Source organism: Nyctereutes procyonoides, unplaced genomic scaffold, assembly GCF_905146905.1.
Source record: "Nyctereutes procyonoides isolate TBG_1078 unplaced genomic scaffold, NYPRO_anot_genome, whole genome shotgun sequence".
Classification (NCBI taxonomy): Eukaryota; Metazoa; Chordata; class Mammalia; order Carnivora; family Canidae; genus Nyctereutes; species Nyctereutes procyonoides.
This window is the reverse complement of record NW_026575048.1, coordinates 35155731-35174436: the sequence shown is the minus strand read 5'-3', so window position 1 is coordinate 35174436 and position 18706 is coordinate 35155731. Positions and strand designations below refer to the sequence as shown.

Genomic DNA, 18706 nt, shown 5'->3' with positions numbered 1-18706 from the left:
GAACAAACATTTCACAAAAGAGATATACAAATGGCCAATAAGCACACAAGAAAGTGCTCAGCGACGCTAGTCACCATGGAGATGGAAATGATAACCACAATGAGATACCACCATATACCCACCTGAATGGCTAAAAAAAAATTTTTAATAGCAAAATAATATGTTAACAAGAATGTAGAGCAACCAAAACTCCCATAATTTGTTGTGAACATATATAATGACACAATCATTTTGGGGAAAGGTCTGTCAGTCAATTTCTCATAAATTAAACATATACCTAACTTTATGATTTAACAATTATACTCCTAGATATTTACCAAAGAGAAACCAAATGCTCACAAAATTCTTATAGTAGAAGGTTCATATCACCTTTATTCATAATAGTCCCAAACTGGAAACAGCCCAAGTATCCATCACTAAGAGAACAGAGAAAGAAACCTGTATAGTCATGGAAAAGAATACTGCTTAGCAATAAAAATGAATGTACTAGTGATACACATACATGACATCTATTAAACCTAGAAAACATTATGCTGAGCTCTCTTGAATCACTTGCTCTTCAGGAAACCAGCCGCCATGATATAAGGACACCCAAGTAACTTTATCAAGAGGTCCACACAGGGAGAAACTGAGGCCTCCTGCCAACAGTCATGTGGGTGAACCATGTTGAGAATGAATCTTTCAGCCACAGTTAAGCCTTTATATGACTTCAGACCTGACCAACATCCTACCTGCAACCTCATGACGGACCCAGAGCCACCTATCTAAGATGCTCTGAAATTCCTGACCCACAGAAACCAGGTGAGATAATACACATTACCGTTTATGATGCTAAGTTTTGAGGTAATTTGTTACATATCAATAGATAATACACAAGGTATTGTCATACAATATTGTGTATTCATGCCCACACACACAACTGATGGGCATGAACTAGTATCTTACTTTTACACACTTTAATAATAATGTAATACACCAAGAACAAGGCACGAATCATAAAATTATAGCCTAATGAATTCTCACAAGGAAAACACACCTGTACAATCCCTACCCAAGTCAAGGAGAATCACATTACATCTCCAGCACACAGAGTCACCCTTCTCCAGAATCTCAGCACACAGAGTCTCCCTATCAATCATTACTCCCTCTCTCCTGCCCACTGCTAGCTGCTCTCATGACTTGGAACTCTGTAAATTATTTTTGACTGCTTTTGAATATTAAAGAACTGGGATTAGACCTTATGTATTCTTTTGTGTGTCACTTCTTTTGCTCAACACGACTAATAAGATTCATCTTTGGTGTCTACCGTAGCTGTAAATCATTCATTTTCACTGCTATAGAAGATTAAATCGAATTAGCATACCACCAAAAATATGCTGAGTGAACATACTGTGTGATTTCACATACATTAAATTCTAAAACTGACAAAATTAAAACACAGTAGGAAAAAAATCAGAACAGTGGTTCCTCTGGGAGAGTTCCCATATACCCCTCAGCAAGTTTCCCCATATTGTTAACATCTTACATAACCCTGGCGCGTTTGTCAAAACTAAGAAAGCAGCTTTGGTTCATTACTATTCCCTAAAATCTAGACTTCATTCGAATTTTTGTACTTCTTCCACCAGTGTCCTGTTTCCATTCCAGGATCCAAGATGCCACACTGCGTTTTGTTGACATGATTTTTTTTTTAAGATTTATTTATTTATTTATTTATCATAGATAAAGAGAGACAGAGACACAGGAGGAGGGAGAAGCAGGCTCCATGCCGGGAGCCTGACGTGGGACTCGATCCTGGGACTCCAGGATCGTGCCCTGGGCCAAAGGCAGGCGCTAAACTGCTGAGCCACCCAGGGATCCCCCTGTTGATATGATTTTTTAGCATCCTCTGATTTGTGACAGTTCCTCAATCTTCCCATGTTTTTCATCACCTCAACACTTTTGAAAAGCATTGGTCATGTATTTTGTTGAATATCCTTCAGTTTGGCTTGTCTGCTATTTCTCTCATGTCCAGAAAGAGGTTATGGGTTTTTGGGAACTCTCTGTGTTATCTTCACAGTTTTTTTTGTAAATTGAAAATTATTCCAAAATTAAAAGTCCATTTTGAAAAGAGATAAGAAAGAAGGCAACAGTATCAACAACAAAAACGTTCTTTTGCATTTTATGAAAAACCTTTTAAAAACCCAACCAATAAAAAAACCACTTTAAAGAAGTGGTTTGTGTATTTTTTTTTTCTCAAAATCAGTTTGGGTGTAATAGAAAGTGCATCTTCATACACCAAATTTGAATGCCTTCCTGATAAGAAATATCCATGGTGCCCAGTCTTGGACCATCACGTGATTCTAGGCAGCAACCATGTTGCTGGAATGAATTCGGACAAGAACTTGAAAATCAACTCTGGTTTCCCAGCATGGCTCTGCTTCAGTAACCTGTACCATCATTCTGGTCCAGGTTATAATTTTATAATTTTGCTTTAGGAGACATCTCCAGCTGGGCCCAGGATAAACTCCCCCATCAATCTCTTCTTGTTGAAAATGGCAAAAATCAAAATGCTCATCTTCATTAGAAAGTGAGGTACAACCTGGCTGCCAAGCACTCACACAAATGAGAGGAGGTGGTGAAGAACAGATCCCCTGAGGCAGTGAGCAGAGAAACCCTCGTCTTCTAGCAAATACCACAGCTACCTCACAACCTGACCTCCCACCTCCAGAGCCTCCGCCCACCCCTGTGAGCCCCTGCACAGCCTGGATGACCTAACCCTGAGTGGAAACAGAAACCATAGAATCATCCTGTGGTAACTGTCAAAGACTATGGGCTCTGAACCTACAAGGGTGACAGAAAATACTAAGGGAGGGTTTTCTAAGCACTGCGGTTTTCATTGTAGCTGTGAAGTTCACTCAACCACAGAGATGTACACTTACTTCTGATTGGCAAAGTCTAGGCAAGTAGCTTGAGGAAGGCATGAAGATGGAGAGAAAGGAAGGAAGAGGAAGAAAAGATCCTCTCAGTCAGAGACAAAAGTCATCAGGAATCCCTGACGGGAGGAACTTCTAATCCACATACCACATCCTTGGCTTGCCAGGCAGTGACTGAACCTCTCAGTCCTCTCTTTCTGCCTTCCTTCCCCAGCTTGCATCAAGCATCCCCGCCACCTTAAAAACAAGGAACTCAAAACAAGTCAGGCCTGTTCCTACCCCACAGGAGCTCAGACTCTAGCCTAGAAGACACAAGGGTAGATGGAGGGTCCCCAAACAATGTGATACAATAAAATGTCACACATTATCATTAGCCCTCAAGAGGCCAGAGCCTGTTGTTGCCTCCCCAGGGATGGCATAGTTGTTTTCTGGAATAGAAAGCTTCCAGTTTCTATTTTACTATTCTGGTTTACTATTTTACTATTCAAGTAAGGGTGTTTACCCTTACTTGGTGCTGCAGAGGCTATGAGAAGGCAGAGGAGCAAGCACTTGGTCTCTCTGCACAATCCACTGAGAAGTGGGGTGTCTGTGGCAGGGAGAAGTCCTCAGGAGGGATGGAGCAGGGAGGGGATGTAAGGAGAAAGGGTGGAAGAGACTAGGAAGTAGAGGGAGAAATGTGGCCAGATGAGCAGAGGACAGAAACAGATAAAATCTCCCAAGACAAAAATACAAACTTTCAACAAACTCAGACAGGCTTCCTCACTAGGTAAAGGTATGTGTGGCAGACACTGCTTCTGACTCTTCCTCCCCACCACCACCCCGACCCAACCCCAGGATTCTGAGGGTTCTGCATCCACTCAGCCAAAGGGGCAATTCCTGAAAGACCCAGGCTATCGTGGTGATCCCAACCTCCGGAACAGCATCTGGCGTAGAAATGAGACTTGATACTTCAAACATAGAGGGTTATATTTTTAGTGTGCATGAAGCTGAAATAACACAAGAGAGGTTAGCTGAGAAACAGAAATTAGTGTGCGGTGCCACTTAACTCAGTTTAACTGGAGGAGCCTAGAACTGTGGTCTACAGATATAACCAGGCCTTGGCTCTCTCCTAAGGCCATGCTTTGCCCATGGAATGGTGGATTCTGCAATCAAGCCAGGCCTCATGTTTCCTGTTGGTTAACCAAAGGGTGTTTTTGATAGAACACCAATACACACAGGTTGCAGGGATCTAGAGTGGAAATCTCTCATCTTCATCAAGCACCCATTCAACTAAGTAGGAAGCACCCTCAGTGGGTCAAGCAATATGCACAGGAGCCAGGGGCCCCTGTTAGACCCTGAAAGCCTCCTGGCCACTCCTGTCCACTCCTGTCCATTTACAAGTAAATGGGAACTGGGAAGGTAGACACGGAGATTCCCTCAGGGGCTAATTACAACTGAGACATCAAAGCCTGAGATTCATGAAGGGTCAAGAAGAGGTTAAGTCAGTACTCACCCATGGAAGCCAGGGAGCGGTGGGGGGAGCATGTGGGAAGGCGGGGACGCTGGGAGTCCACAGCCCTCTCAGTAAGCCCACAGATAGTGTCTAAATAACCAGAGGTTTCCACATGGTCCATAAAGTCATCGTTAAGAACAGAAAGACAAGGGCAGCCTGGGTGGCTCAGTGGTTTAGCGCCGCCTTCAGCCCAAGGTGTGATCCTGGATGACCCAGGATCAAGTCCCATGTCCAGCTCCCTGCATGGAGCCTGCTTCTCCCTCTGCCTCGTGTCTCTGCCTCTCTCTGTGTCTCTTATGAATAAATAAATAAAATCTTTAAAAAAAAACGAACAGAAAGACAAGTAATCAGAGGCTGTTGCTTGGCTCAAATGTCATCACTTGTCCACAGTCATAATCATGTAAGACCTTTTCTCATCTCCTGGATTCAATTCACTGGCAAAGTGTTATTTATGGATAGAGGACAGAGAATAAATGCTGTCAACTTTGACATTTTAAGTTAGTGATGGAGAGAAGTGAACTTAAAAAGACCAGAGATACTATCATAACTCGGCACAACACAAGGTGAATAAAAATAAAAAATAAAAATAAATATGCACCCTATTAGGAGGTTGCAGGAGAATCTCAACAGCTTTGCAGAGAGAGAAGGGGACAGAGGCTGGACAGACCAAAGTGGTGGGCAGCCATAGTCTATTATCCTCTTAGGCTCGGGGTCATTGCTAGGATTGAACTGCTCCCCGGACTATGGGAAGGTGCTCTGAGAGCAGCTCACAGTTCAGAGATCTCACAACACAGTAAGAATGGGTTCAGTTAGAAACTGGGCTCAGGAATCCTCAGAAATTTCGACAGTTCCTCCTGAAGCAGTGAGGAATAAGTGCCCATATTCCCTAATGTCTTTACACAAACATTGGTCCCATGCACTATAACATTTGCTTTTGCAATCAGTCAGCAAGTCCCTACCCAGAAAAGCCAAGATACTGCTCATCTTCAGATCAAAATCATGCCAACAAGGAGAGGGAAGCTCAACTTCTCATTTAAGGCAGAGTCGTGACTTCCCAGGGCCTCTTCCATGACATACTTCAATCCCTACAACCATCCAGAGACTAAGGGAAAAGCCAACAATGGGTGCCTAGCACCTTAGTCTGGCCGGCACGCATTTCCCCTTCTCTGAGCCCTATCACCCCACTTTTTCTTTAGCAGTCTCCCATTTGTTCCACCAACCACATGGTTCTCATTGATGGTCCTATGCCCCAGTGCCTACTTCAAGGAAAGCCAATGGCAACAACCAGCTGGCTGGTGAGGGTGGCCTGGGCCAGGCTGGATGCCAAGTGAAGCCCTCTCTTCCCACTTGGCTGCTGAGCCCAAAGCTCTGATGGCCACAAGGGGGACAGGACCTGTCTGGATGTGAAAAGAGCAGAGCCTGGGATTCCTGGCAGCATCACCCATGAGCCTGAATTCCAGCCTCCACGCCTAGAGCCAATGCAAGCTGCATATTCCTCTCTACAACTAAAACAAGAGTGACTATCCATATGGGCCAATCAAGAACTGGAGAGAAACTAACAGCAGACAAGCAATAGTAGTAACATATTGGCAGGTAGAAAGTGAACAGGCAAGTGCACAGGTAGCTGACTTAGAACAGAGAATGGTAGGTTTATAAGGCTGAGAAGCCAATCAGCTAGTGCAACAGAACTCCACTAAGACTTGGGAATTGGAGGCTCTAGGCACCTCTGACGGCTCCAAGTCCCTGCCCAAGCCCATCAAAGCCTGGGGGTTCACTGTCAGGAGAATGAGGGCAACAGAGAGGCCCCACACCAAAAACAGAGAGGCCAAAGGGAGACCCCTCAGCCTCAGGCCCCACTTACCAATACACAGGGCTTAACCAAACCTCACAGATGGCCTGCATATCATGGGCAGCTTTGACAACTTCCCAGCAGATGACCATAAAATGACTTGTTGTAACAAAATCAGAGTTAGCAAGTATTTTCCAGCAAATGGAAGTCAAATGTCTTGGGAGAGGAGTGTTTTTTAATCAGCCTAAAGTCACATAGGGAGGAGCACTGCTCACGATCACTTCTGGCAGCCAGGATTAGGACCTGCCTGTCCTTCATTCACCACCCACCATTCCTCAGGAAACCCAAAGAGTCATCTCTGGAGAAATTAACTCAGTCTAAAAACAGTTAAACTGATCTGCCACTGAAAAGAATATTCTTATGATGAGGGAAGCTTGTGGCCAACACCCCTGCCTGTTTATAATCAGCATTTTACTTATTTACTTTGCTCCTACTATGAGCAAATGCCCAAAGTGAATTAGACATTTAAGGAAAGCCTCTAACACAAAAGAGAGAAGTCAAAAGTACAAATCCAAAAAAAAAGGGGAGGGTGGAGGCAAAGGAAACAAAGCATAGAACAGAAAAGAACATCTCAAAAAATAAAAGATTTTGCAACAGAAAACAACAAGCGCTATTAAAAAAAGGAACAGGGGCACCTGGGTGGCTCAGTGGTTGAGTGTCTGCCTTCGGTTTAGAGTGTGATCCCAGGGTCCTGGGATCGAGTCAGCATGGAGCTCCCCACAGGGAGTCTGCTTCTCCCTCTGCCTGTGTCTCTGCCTTTCCCTCTGTCTCTCATGAGTAAATAAAATCTTTTTTTTTAAATCCCAAAAATATAATTCTCTCGTATTCTTTCTCAGGAAGCTATTAAATGAAAGACTATTCTGGTTATCCATAGTTGTGTAACAATGTACCCCAAAACCTAGCAGCTTAAAATAGCAATGCATTAATATTCTCATTATGCTTTATATCAGGAATTTGGACACACAGGAACAAGTAGGGATGGCTTGTCTCTCCCTCACAATGTCTGGGATCCCAGCTCAGATGACTTCACAGCTGGGAGCTAGAGCAGTTGGGAATGGGTTGGCAACTCTTTACCTCTCTCTCTGCAGCCTCTCTCCATGGACTAGTTTGGGTATCCTCACAACATGGCAGCTACAGGCTAGTAGACCTTTTTACGTGGTAGCTCCAGATGTCAGGAGACAGGAAATGAAAGGTACCAGTCTCTTCAGAGCTGAGTCCTGTAACTGGCACACTGTAACTACAGCCATATCCTGTTGGCCAAAGCAGTCACAAAGCCACCCAGATTCAAAGAGAGAGAACACAATCACACCTCTCAGCAAGAGTAGCATTAAGGAATTTGTGGCCACCTCCATTCCCCCAGAAAGGGTAACCGAGAAAGAAAGCCTGGGAAAAGTGACTTGACTACAGAGGAGATGCAAAGAAAATTCTCAACATAACACTGAAGAGAGGTGTAGAAAGCCAGTCCAGGGGACGCCTGGGTGACTCAGCGGTTGAGCGTCTGCCTTCAGCTCAGGTCATGATCCCAGGGTCCTGGGATTGATTCCTGCATTGGGCTCCCCATAGGGAGCCCACTTCTCCCTCTGCCTGTGTCTCTCCCTCTGTCTGTGGGTCTCTCATGAATAAATAAATAAAATCTAAGAAAGAAAGAAAGAAAGAAAGAAAGAAAGAAAGAAAGAAAGAAAGAAAGAAAGCTAGTCCACATGGAAGCCCTAGTAGGAGGTCTCCAGGATAATTGTGCTCTTTGTGGGGTTTGGGGGGCGGGAGGGGGCATGGAAGGGGAACTGCCAATTACCTGACTGGTTTGACCAGGTTGAGAGGAGTGTAATAGTTCTATCCCAAAGTGTGGGGTCAGTGAATGATAAGTTTATAGAAAACAGCAATTGAGTAAAGGGGGAAACTGCAAAAAAAAAGGGGGGGGGGAACTGCTATCTCCAAGGAAAATAAAAAGTTGTAAAAGAAAGGTAATGAAATAGGATATGTCATGGGGCATGGCTGGGAATAATATTTATAGAGTCATAACAATGTGAACGCTGGATACTGATTTAAATAAAAATGGTGACATGCTAATATTCAGAGACTAGGGAAAGAAAGTGGTGCAATAGTGAGAATCTTCCCTTTCTATTATAGTGAGTCAAGAAGTGGCCGTTTGAGCATGTTTATTTAGGAATATGGAGGTCGATAACATAAGAATCTGGTGAAACAATCTGGTTCTCTGCTTTATTGTGATTACTGGGACACACACCTCACCCATGAGTCTCCATCCATGAGAAAGACACACTGCAGTGGTGGGAAACGTGAAGAGAATGTGTAAGATTACTACCAGAAATAAATGGAAGAGTAGGCTCAGAGCCTGATCGACAAAACAACCACTGCATTTTGAGAAGGAAAGATACCTCCTACTCCATTCTCTGTGCCTTCTCCTGCAGGGGCAATGATTCCATCTCTCCCTAGTCTCCAGGTCCTCCTTGCCATGTATGATGCCAGTACCCCCTATGGGGGTCCCTGCCATGATGCCAAAGATGGGCCCTCCTCCTCCTGGAATGATGCCACTGATGGGACCTGCTCCTGAAATGAGGCTGCCTATGGGAGGCCACATGCCAATGATGCCAGGGCCCCCTGTAATGAGATTTCCCACCTGCCTGCCTGCCCTGTGATGGTGCCCACTCAGTCAATAATGACTCGACCAGACAGATTAGGAGAGATGGGAATCATTTATGCCCATTTTATATTACTTGTTCTATTTCACCAGATCGCAGTACTGTGACTCTGGGTGTTTTCTAACTACATGAAAAAGGAAGACTTGCTCCCCCTTCCTATTCAAAGAGGGAATAATTTTGGCAGGGGAGTAGTGGGACTTAAAAAAAAAAAAAAGCAATTTTCATTTGTATTATGAAATGTGAAAATAAAATTGTGAACTGTTTATAAGTTTTTAAAAAAAGAATGTTTATACATCACACCAACAAAAATAAGAATCAAATTGTAAAAGAATAAGCAGTAGAATAAACAGCACGATCCTCTTTATAGAAAGACATAACGTTCACGTCTATATGAACTCATAGAAAAATAGAAAAAGAAGCAGGAAAAAACCCTAGAACACACTAAAGTATGAAAAGTGGTTGGGGGATCAAATGTCCATCTATGGATGAATGGAAAAACAAAATGTGGTATACCTTCACAATGCAGCATTATTCAGCCTTAAAAAGAAATGAGATTCTGACACGTACTATGACATGGATGGACCTTGAGAACATTACCCTAAGGGAAATGAGCCAAATGCCAATGCCAATACCCTAAGTGAAATGAGCCAAATGCCAATGACAAATATTGTATGATTCCACTTATATGAGTTTCCCTGAACAGTCAAGAGAGAGAAAATAGAAATAGGTGGTTGCCAGGGGCTGGCAGGGAGGGAGGATTGGGGCACTGTTGTTTAATGGGTACAGAATTTCTATCTGGGAAGATGAAGAAGTTCTGGAGATGATAGTGGTGGTTGCACAGGAAGTGAGTGTACTTCATGCCACAGAGCTGTACACTTAACAATTATTAAAGTGGTAAATTTGATCATATGTACATTTTACTACAGTGAACAAAGTAGTTGGGGAGGGGATGATTTAGGAAAGCTTAAAGTTTTCTATATTATTTGGCTTTTTACAATGAGAACGTCTTCATGAATACTTGCATATGTGAATAATATTTAGGGGGAAAACCATCAACAGTCAGGAGGAGAAATGTGCATTGTTCTAAGGAAGGAAAGCCAAAGAAGTAGAGAGAAAGCAGGGGTGATGGGAGCGAGCACAGCAAAACCAGGGAGGGGAGCCTCATAGCAGGGCAGGGAGAAGGTCTTAGGAGACCAACCATATCAAATGGGGCTTTGTAGATTGTTTTCTTGAGGATGTGTGCCATGCCTTTACATGTGCACACCAATCCACCAGCCTGGCCCTTAGGAAAGGGCTCTAGTTTGTCAAGGAAAAAAACTCAAAAATATTTTAAAAGCTTGTCTCATTTCAGATGTTGCTTTTAAGCATTCCCTGCAAACCCCAGTGGGGAACCCTGAGTCTCCCCAAATCCTCCTGCTGTCACAACAAACAGGGTGCTGTCACATGGCCCTCAATAACCAGGGCAAAATCCCCAGGACCTGGGGGACTCTTTAACAGAATGAAAGTGTGGAATCAGTCTGGTAACCCAGCTTTAGGAAAGAGGGCAAGCCATTCCTTAGGAGGGGAACCTGGACTGTGCTCACACCATACCTGGGAGCAGAGTGTCGTAAACCCGTGCTGAGGAGGTAGCCATTATGTATGCGGAAATTACACAATCTTTGTTCTTTTGGCATAAAACTATTTCGTGGCCTCTCATGTCGTGGGAGTGCCAGACCCTGTACAAACTTCCCACTGTACACACACAGCACTCACAGAACCTTGTGGCCACAAACCCCACCCCACCCCACAACACCCACTTTAACTTCAAAGGCCTGGGGAGGAAGACTAGTCACAGGAGATGCAACATTGCCTCAGTGAACCAGTGAATGGAGAAATTTTATTTCTGGTCTCCTATGGAGCGTTCTATTCCAGCAGAATGTTAAAACACCAAGAAATCAGGATCGGTGTCTTCTAACACATGATAAGATCAAATCTGAGAGTACAGTGTGACCTATCAAATACGTATCAGAATCTTGAATCACTTGGGGAAAACGATATGAAATTTAGTCTAGCCTCTTGTTACAACTCCAAATTTATGAAATCAATAAACAAGCACTGGAAAGAATGGAAAAGTGTTTGTTAAGATAATGGAGGTTTTTTTTTCTTTTTTGGTGCTTTTTTGGTGAGTTTTTTTGTGGGGGGGTGGGCGGGGCAGGGGGATTGGTGTCACAGCACAGCCAGCATCACTGAACACCTATTCATCAGTTTCTCATCTCAGCTGTTTAACCTAGCAGCACAGATACTATCCCCATCCTGTGGGTGAGCAAATGTCAGCTCAGTAAGGTAGAATGACTTGATGGTGAGCATAGGGGAAATAAGCTACCTGCTGGCTTTCCGACGTGCTGGTGTGCCTCTCCCTCGATGCCTATGCAAGTTGTGCAATTCACAAGGAAGTACCTTTTGCTTGGCCCAGGTCATCAGTTAGAATATTAGAATTCTGTTCCCTATTTTAAACTGCAGTTCCCTAAATTGCAAAGGGCAAAGAGATGACAGCCCAGGAACTACACTCAGAAGACAGAGAAATACAGGAACAGATTTGTGTCAAGATGTGAGAGGCTATGGCAGAAAGAAGTAAAACTCAAAGGACCTCTTTGCACTCTTAAGAACTACTGAGGCCTCCACACAAAAACTGGCACACAGATGTTTCTAGTAGCTTTATTCATAACTGCCAAAACTCGGAAGCAGCCAAGATGCCCTTCAGTAGGTGAACGTAGAAATAAACTGTGGCTCATCTAGACGATGAAATATTATTCAGCACTAAAAAGAAAGGAGCTATCAGGCTGCAAAAAGGCATAGAGGAAGCTTCAATGCATATTACTAAGTGAAAGAAGCTAATCTGAAAAGACTATATACTGTATGACTCCAGCCATGTGATATTCTGGAAAAGGCAAAACCGTAGAGGAAAAAGTTCAATGGTTGCCAGGGGTGAATTATGGGAAAAGATGAATAAGCAAAGCACAGATCTTTAGGGCAGTGAAAATGCTCTGTATAATACACCATAATGATGTACGCATGTCACTGTATATTTGTCCAAAACCATAGAATGGACAGTGCCAAGAGTGAGCCCTAATGTAACTAGGGACTTGGGGTGATCGTGATGTTCAATCTTGGTAAAAGAAAAATGTATGGGATCCCTGGGTGGCGCAGCGGTTTGGCGCCTGCCTTTGGCCCAGGGCGCGATCCTGGAGACCCGGGATCGAATCCCACGTCAGGCTCCCGGTGCATGGAGCCTGCTTCTTCCTCTGCCTATGTCTCTGCCTCTCTTTCTCTCTCTGTGACTATCATAAATAAATAAAAATTAAAAAAAATTAAAAAAAAAAGAAAAATGTATCATTCTGGTGGGTGATGTTGATAATGAGGGAGATTATGCATGTGTGGGGGTAGGCAGTATATGGAAAATCTCTATACTTTTAATTGTGGTGTAAACCTAAAATGGCTCTAGAAAAAAATTAACTCATAAAAATTATTGAGGCCCCCAAATATTTATTGATATACCATATTAGAAATTATGACAAAATATTTGAATATATATTATCATTTGAAAGTAACTAATAAACTCATTATTTTTGATGAGAAAACTATATTTTCCAACCCCTCCCCCCAAAAAATTTAGTGATAAGAGTGGGCATTATTCTGCATTTTTACAAATCCCTTTAATTGGAGGAATTAATAGAAGATAGCTGACTTTTCATATCTGCTTCTGCATTTAATCTATTGGGATATTATATAGGGGAATGGGAATGAAAAGACCAATAACATGTTAGTATCATTATAAAATTGGTTTTAACTTTGAATCTCCTGAACCGGTCTTGGGTGCCCCTGGACCATACTTTGAGAACCATGACATAAATGAATTATGTATGAAGCAGAGGGAAAGAGAAGCAGGGAAGACATTCCAGGACACAGATTGGTCTTACACATTTCACTTTTCACCTTCCCTAAATCCACCCCCTTCCAGGGCACGAACCCTGACTTCTTCTGCAAGGGCAAGGCATCTCTCAGCCTCAGCCCAGCTCATTCTTGAGCGATAAGCTAAACGTGGGCTGACTGGGCACGGGCTAACAAGTTAATCCTCCTTTGCAACACACTGGCGTTTCATTAATTAAGTCTTAAGCCAAAAATAAGGGTGGGCTCTCCAGACTGCCGCGAAGGGGTCAGCTGCCCAGCAGAGCACAGGAGAAAGAGCCCCAGGGGGACACACATGCTGAGTTCTGGTCCTGACCGCTGGTCACTGAGTACTCCTCTCCATGTGTAAACTTGAGAAGCACCAGCCCCTCTGCCCACTTCTCAGGGCTGTCGTGGCCTCAAATGATCTAGACTTGAGCCCCCCTTACAACCAAAGTCCCCCCACTGCATTGCAGCTGTGCACTCGGCTCCCCCTCCCCCCGCCCCCCGTGCTCTTCGGTGGCCTCTGCGAGCCTGCCCCACCCCGGACATCCAATATGTCCTGTGCAGGGCCAGTCCATCCCCGTGCCGGGAAAATGTGCACTCTTCCGGGCAGGCACCACGGGGCCGACGCTGTCCTGCGGGCTCCCGCGCACCTGCTCGGGCGCACCTGTTCCGGACCCTGCGGCACGGTGGCCCGGGGCGCCGTCCACGCCCACCGCATCCCAGTCTGTCTGCCCCTTCTCCCACCACCCGGTGTGGGACGCGAGAGGCGGGCGCTCCAGCAACTGAGGTCCAGGAGCAGAGCCCCACCTTCCAGCCGCGAGTCCCGGAGGAGCACCACGCCTGCCGCTGCGGGGCCCAGCCCGGCGCCCCGACTCTGGGCGGAGGGAGCTGGGCGGCCCGAGGCCACCCTCCCTGCGGGCGCGTTACGTGGGCGGCCGTGGGCGGGCCCGCACCTCTGGGGAGGAGAGTCATCATCTGCACGGGGCAGGGCGGCGCTGCCTCGCCCTGGCCCGGAGCGCCCCGGAGCGCCCCGGAGCGCGGTGACCGAGGGGACACGGCCAGCCGGCCCGGCGGCGACACGGTACCTGTGGCGGAAGAGCGGGCTGCCGCCCAGGAGCGTGCTGAGCTCGTTCTTAAGGCTCCAGAACTCGCCGTCCAGGTAGCGGTGCAGGGACGAGTCCCCGAGCCCCGGGACGGGGGTCGGCTCCATCGCGCAGCAGTGCCTCTGGCTTTGCTTGGGGGCCCGGAGCCACTTCCCTCCGCGCCTCCGCCCCGCTGCCCGCACGTGGGGCCCGGGCGAGCGCGCTCTCTTATCCGCGAGCGCTGCGGAGCCTGTCTCCTCCCTCCTCATCTTCTTGTCCCCTCCCCCCACCCCACCCCTCGCGAGCAGACCTTCCCCCCCCCCCCCCCACTGCTTCCTGGGCACAAGGGACAGGCTGTCCAGGAAGTCCGGGCTCCTATCGTGGTCTCCTCTCGCCCTCCCCAGGAAGCTCAGTCTACTGCCTTGCCCTGGAACTTTAGTTTCTACCACTCATGTCCTATACTCCATTGTGCCTCCAGTCTGTGGGCGCACAAGAAGCAAGTGTTAGAACCCTAGAGAGAGAGTTGGTCAGGTGGATGTGGGTACGGGAAGTCCTGGCTGCTCAGAGCCAAGACATTTTACTCAGCAGATCTTGCATGCCAGCCTCTTAGCCGATTCCCGGGATGCAAGACGATCTGGTCCCACTCAGGCTCCGGCTCAGCTGCAGCTCAGCTCGATTCCATGCTGCCCAAACTGGGCATTACAGTGAACTTTAATATGATTTGTAATCTGGGGGTAGCCCAGGCCTGCAACCACTGCAGGGCAGAGTAGTTGGAATATGCAGACAGAGCAGGACACTGAACATGAACACTAAACTCATCTCCCAGGCCCCTCCTTTTGTTGTGGGGAGTAGGAAACTTAGTGGTGATTCCTTATCCCTTTCCTCTGCAGAACTCTCACATATTGTATTGATTCTCCTTTTAAATACAAAGGAAATGTTAGCTCTTCCCTTACAAGGAGGTGACCTGTTGGGGGGGTGGGGGTGAAGCAGTCGGTATTGATTCTGTCCGCTGTCATTAGGTGAGTGGAGAACTTGTCTATCAGTCTTCTGTGGCTGTGTGACAAATGACCACAAACTGAGTGGCTGAAGACAACACAGATGTATTCTCTTATAGTTCTGGAGGTCAGAAGTCAAACATGGATCTTGCAGGACTGAAATCAAGGTGTTAGTGGACCTAGACTCCTTGGAGGCTCCAAGTGGGAGGAGAGAGTGTTGGGGGAGGAGGAGTCTCTTTCCTTATCTTTTCCAGCTTCTAGAACCTACTTGAATTGGTTGGGTCTTGGCTCCTTCCTTCTTCCATTTTCAGTGTTTTCTATTGCTCATTCCCTCCTTCTGACTTGATCTTCTTGCCTCCTCTTATAAGGACTCTTGTGATTACATTTGGCCGCCCAGATAATCTAGGGTAATCTCTATCTTAAAATCAGTAGTTTAATCACACCGGCAACATCCCTTTTCCCACATCAGACAGCATACAGCTTCTGGGGATTAGGACATGAACATCTTTGGTGGGCCTTTATTCTGTCTACCATGCCATCTGTACAGCCACAAGTAACAATACCCAACCAAATGTGATGGATAAAAGTGTTTTCTCCTATAACAGGGGAAGCCTGGAGGTAGGAGAGTGCCAAAGTCTAGTTCAGTAGCTCTACTCAGGGACCATGTTTTCTTTCTATCCTTCTGTTCTATCCTTTCTTGGTGTGCTATCTTTATTTATTTATTTTTAACTTGTCTCCTCAGTCATAAGATGGGTACTCAAGCTCTAAGCAACACATGATGCCAGGCAGAAGGAGAGTCAAGATAGCATAGTAGCAAGAAACAACCCCCAAACTATTCCAGGTGTGCTGTGGCCACAACCACCCCTAAACCTTAGAGTTTTTAAAGATAAGAATTTATTTCTTATTCATGGCACATGAGTGTTCTCTTCCATGTTCCCTCACTCTAGAATGATTTTTTTTTAATTTTTTTATTTATTTATGATAGTCACACACAGAGAGAGAGAGAGGCGCAGAGACACAGGCAGAGGGAGAAGCAGGCTCCATGCACCAGGAGCCTGACGTGGGATTCGATCCCGGGTCTCCAGGATCGTGCCCTGGGTCAAAGGCAGGCGCCAGACCGCTGCGCCACCCAGGGATCCCAATGTTCCCTCACTCTAGATCCCAGCAGACAGGACAGCCACCATCGTGTGGCCACAAAGGCTCTTAGAGCAGCCAGCTGGAAATGACACATGTAATCTCCACTCACAATCCTTTGGCCAGTGCAGTTCACTCTTGACTCTATGGGAGAAGGGAAGTACCATTCTGGACATGCCCAGATACCCAACACCCAAAATAATCTGTGAGCAGCAGTAGTGACGACTAAATTTGCCCTTTGTGCCCACGAGTGACTACTAAATCTAGCCAAATATTTGTCTCACTCTCCCTTCTATGGACAAATACACTATCCACTCCTCAACGGAGGCAACCAAATTCCCATAGTGTCACAAAATCAAATTTCAGGCCAGTGGGGGATGCACAGTGGTCTCTCCATCAAGTCAGGGTGTGGTTCCTTTTGACTCAGAGATCTATAAGCTAACAACATGTTACTAAATGCATGCAGCTTGAGTGAGGAAAAAAAAATCTTTATTGTTATAAGCCACTAAGATTTTTTTTTTTGGAGCATTGTTTGTTACCCACCTGCAACCTAGTCTATCCTAGAAGCTACTGGAAAAATGTTGCTTTGAAATTAAAAAAAAAAAAAATGTGCTTAGGGATTAGGAGGGGCAGTGAGGATGCTATTAACCAAAACCAGACAGAAGAAAGTTCATGTTAGGAAGTGTCAAACATTTGGTAAAACTGTACCCAACAGACACATAGCTAATGAATTCCCTGCTCCAGGAGAGGATGTGGGGAAGACAGTGTCATCATTGTCTGTTCTGGCTGCTGGCTGCTATTGGCTGTGTTTGACAAACTACTATAAGAAAGAGATGAACTTAGAAATAACTGAGAAGTTTGCAATCAGGGGTGAAAGGGAATAGAGAGAGTCCACTAATCCAGGGACTTTCAGAGTCAAAAGAGGCAACTGCTCCCCAAATCCTTTCAGTAAAAGATGAAACAGAAGTGTTTTGACCAACAAAGGCCAATTAAAACTTAGAAAACTCTACCTCTACCCTTTGCCCCTTATGACAAGAGTCTGCCCTACACCCCTGTTAAGACCTCTGGATGGATTTTTGGGGTTCTCAGCAAGTTACCTGTCACTCTGGGGCCTGACAGACCCGGCAACACCCATCTGAAGCATCACTGGCCCAGCATCAGAGTACAAAATTAGGTCAAATTGACCACCGACTTGAAAAGGTACCCCAGAAGTGACAAGCACCACCCTTCACATGACACACCTACTCCAAGTGACAGAAAAATGTAGCCCTCCCAGGTGCCCAGAGGAGGGAAAATCAACAGTACTTGCCAACCTGCTCTAAGGAATCTTCTAGAACCTGTGAATCTTTGAAGGAATTTCTCAGGGTGAGTTGTCAAATTAATGCCCACTGTATTGTTTTCCAGCACTGCCTTAACAAATTTCCACAAATTGTGTAGCTTAAAACGGCAGATACTTATTCTTTCATGGTCCTTGAAAGCCAAAAGTGGTCAGAAATCAAGGTGTCAGCAATGTGCCCTGTTCCTTCTGAAGATTCAGTGAAAGAATCCTTCCTTGTCTCTTGCTAGATTCTGGTGGCTCCTGGCAATCCGTGATATGCCTTGGCTTATAGTTGAACCACTTGAATTTCTGCCTCCATGGTCACATGACCTACCCTGTGTATCTCTCTGTGTTTTCCAATCTCCTTCTCCTTATGAAGACACGAGTTACTGAAGTTAGGCCCACCCTAATCCAGTATGACCCCCATCGTAACTTGATTACATCTGCAAAGACCCTATTTCCAAATAAAGTCACATTCTGCGGTTCCAGGTAGACATGAACTTTTGAGGAACACTATTCAACCCAGCATACCTATCCAAAACCAATCGCCAAAAACATGAGAAAGGAATGAAAGAAAATGACCACTAACAGCTTAAATAACTGGTTTTCACATTGGCTGCACATTTAGAGTAACCTTGGGTTTTTTAAAAAGGCTTGGTAGTGGACACACACGCTAAATAAATGAAACCAATTTCTAGAGATAGACATTAGGCATTTGTATTTTTTAACCCCTGCCCCTAAGGTGATTCTAACATACAGCCGGTGGCTTAGACTGGTGGTTCACAGCCTTGCTGCACAGTAGATGGTGACTTGATTAGGACAATTGATAAAATTTAAACGAGGTGAATTAAATTATATTCTATCATTATTAGTTTCCTGATTTGGCTAATTGTACTGTGTAAATATATACATGAATGTTCCTATTTTTAAGTATGCAAATTGAAGTATTAAGGGGTAGAAGGGTAACTTTCTCCAAATAAGTCAGGAAAAAGCTGTGTGTATGTACGTATATAAACACATTATTTGGGGGCACCTGAGTGGCTCAGTGTTTGAGCATCCCCCTTTGCCTCAGGCCATGATACCGGTGTCCTGGGATCCAGTCCCTCATCAGGCTCCCTGCAAGGAAACTATTTCTCCCTCTGCCTGTGTCTCTGCCTCTCTCTGTGTCTCTCATGGATAAATAAATAAAATCTTAAAAAAAAACCCACACATTTGTGTAAATCTAGGTAATGCATGTATGTGTGTACACACATGTACATAAATATATATATGTTATACACACACACACACAAAGAGAGAGAGAGATGATGGAAGGCAGGGAGGGAGAAGACATAAAA

At 45.3% G+C, this 18706-nt stretch overlaps 1 protein-coding gene and 1 pseudogene across 1 annotated transcript in view; one reads left to right on the top strand and one right to left on the bottom strand.

Moving 5' to 3' along the window:
• The window catches only part of ACOXL (acyl-CoA oxidase like), a 351472-nt gene extending 337376 nt beyond the window's left edge, over window positions 1–14096 (bottom strand). The window contains exon 1 of the mRNA XM_055327355.1: window positions 13926–14096. Within this exon, the coding sequence (XP_055183330.1) occupies window positions 13926–14050 (125 nt within the window). The 5' untranslated portion in view covers window positions 14051–14096. The remainder of the gene's footprint in view (window positions 1–13925) is intronic.
• LOC129511149 (U1 small nuclear ribonucleoprotein C-like) lies at window positions 5628–9017 on the top strand (annotated as a pseudogene).
• Window positions 14097–18706: the final 4610 nt, after the last annotated feature.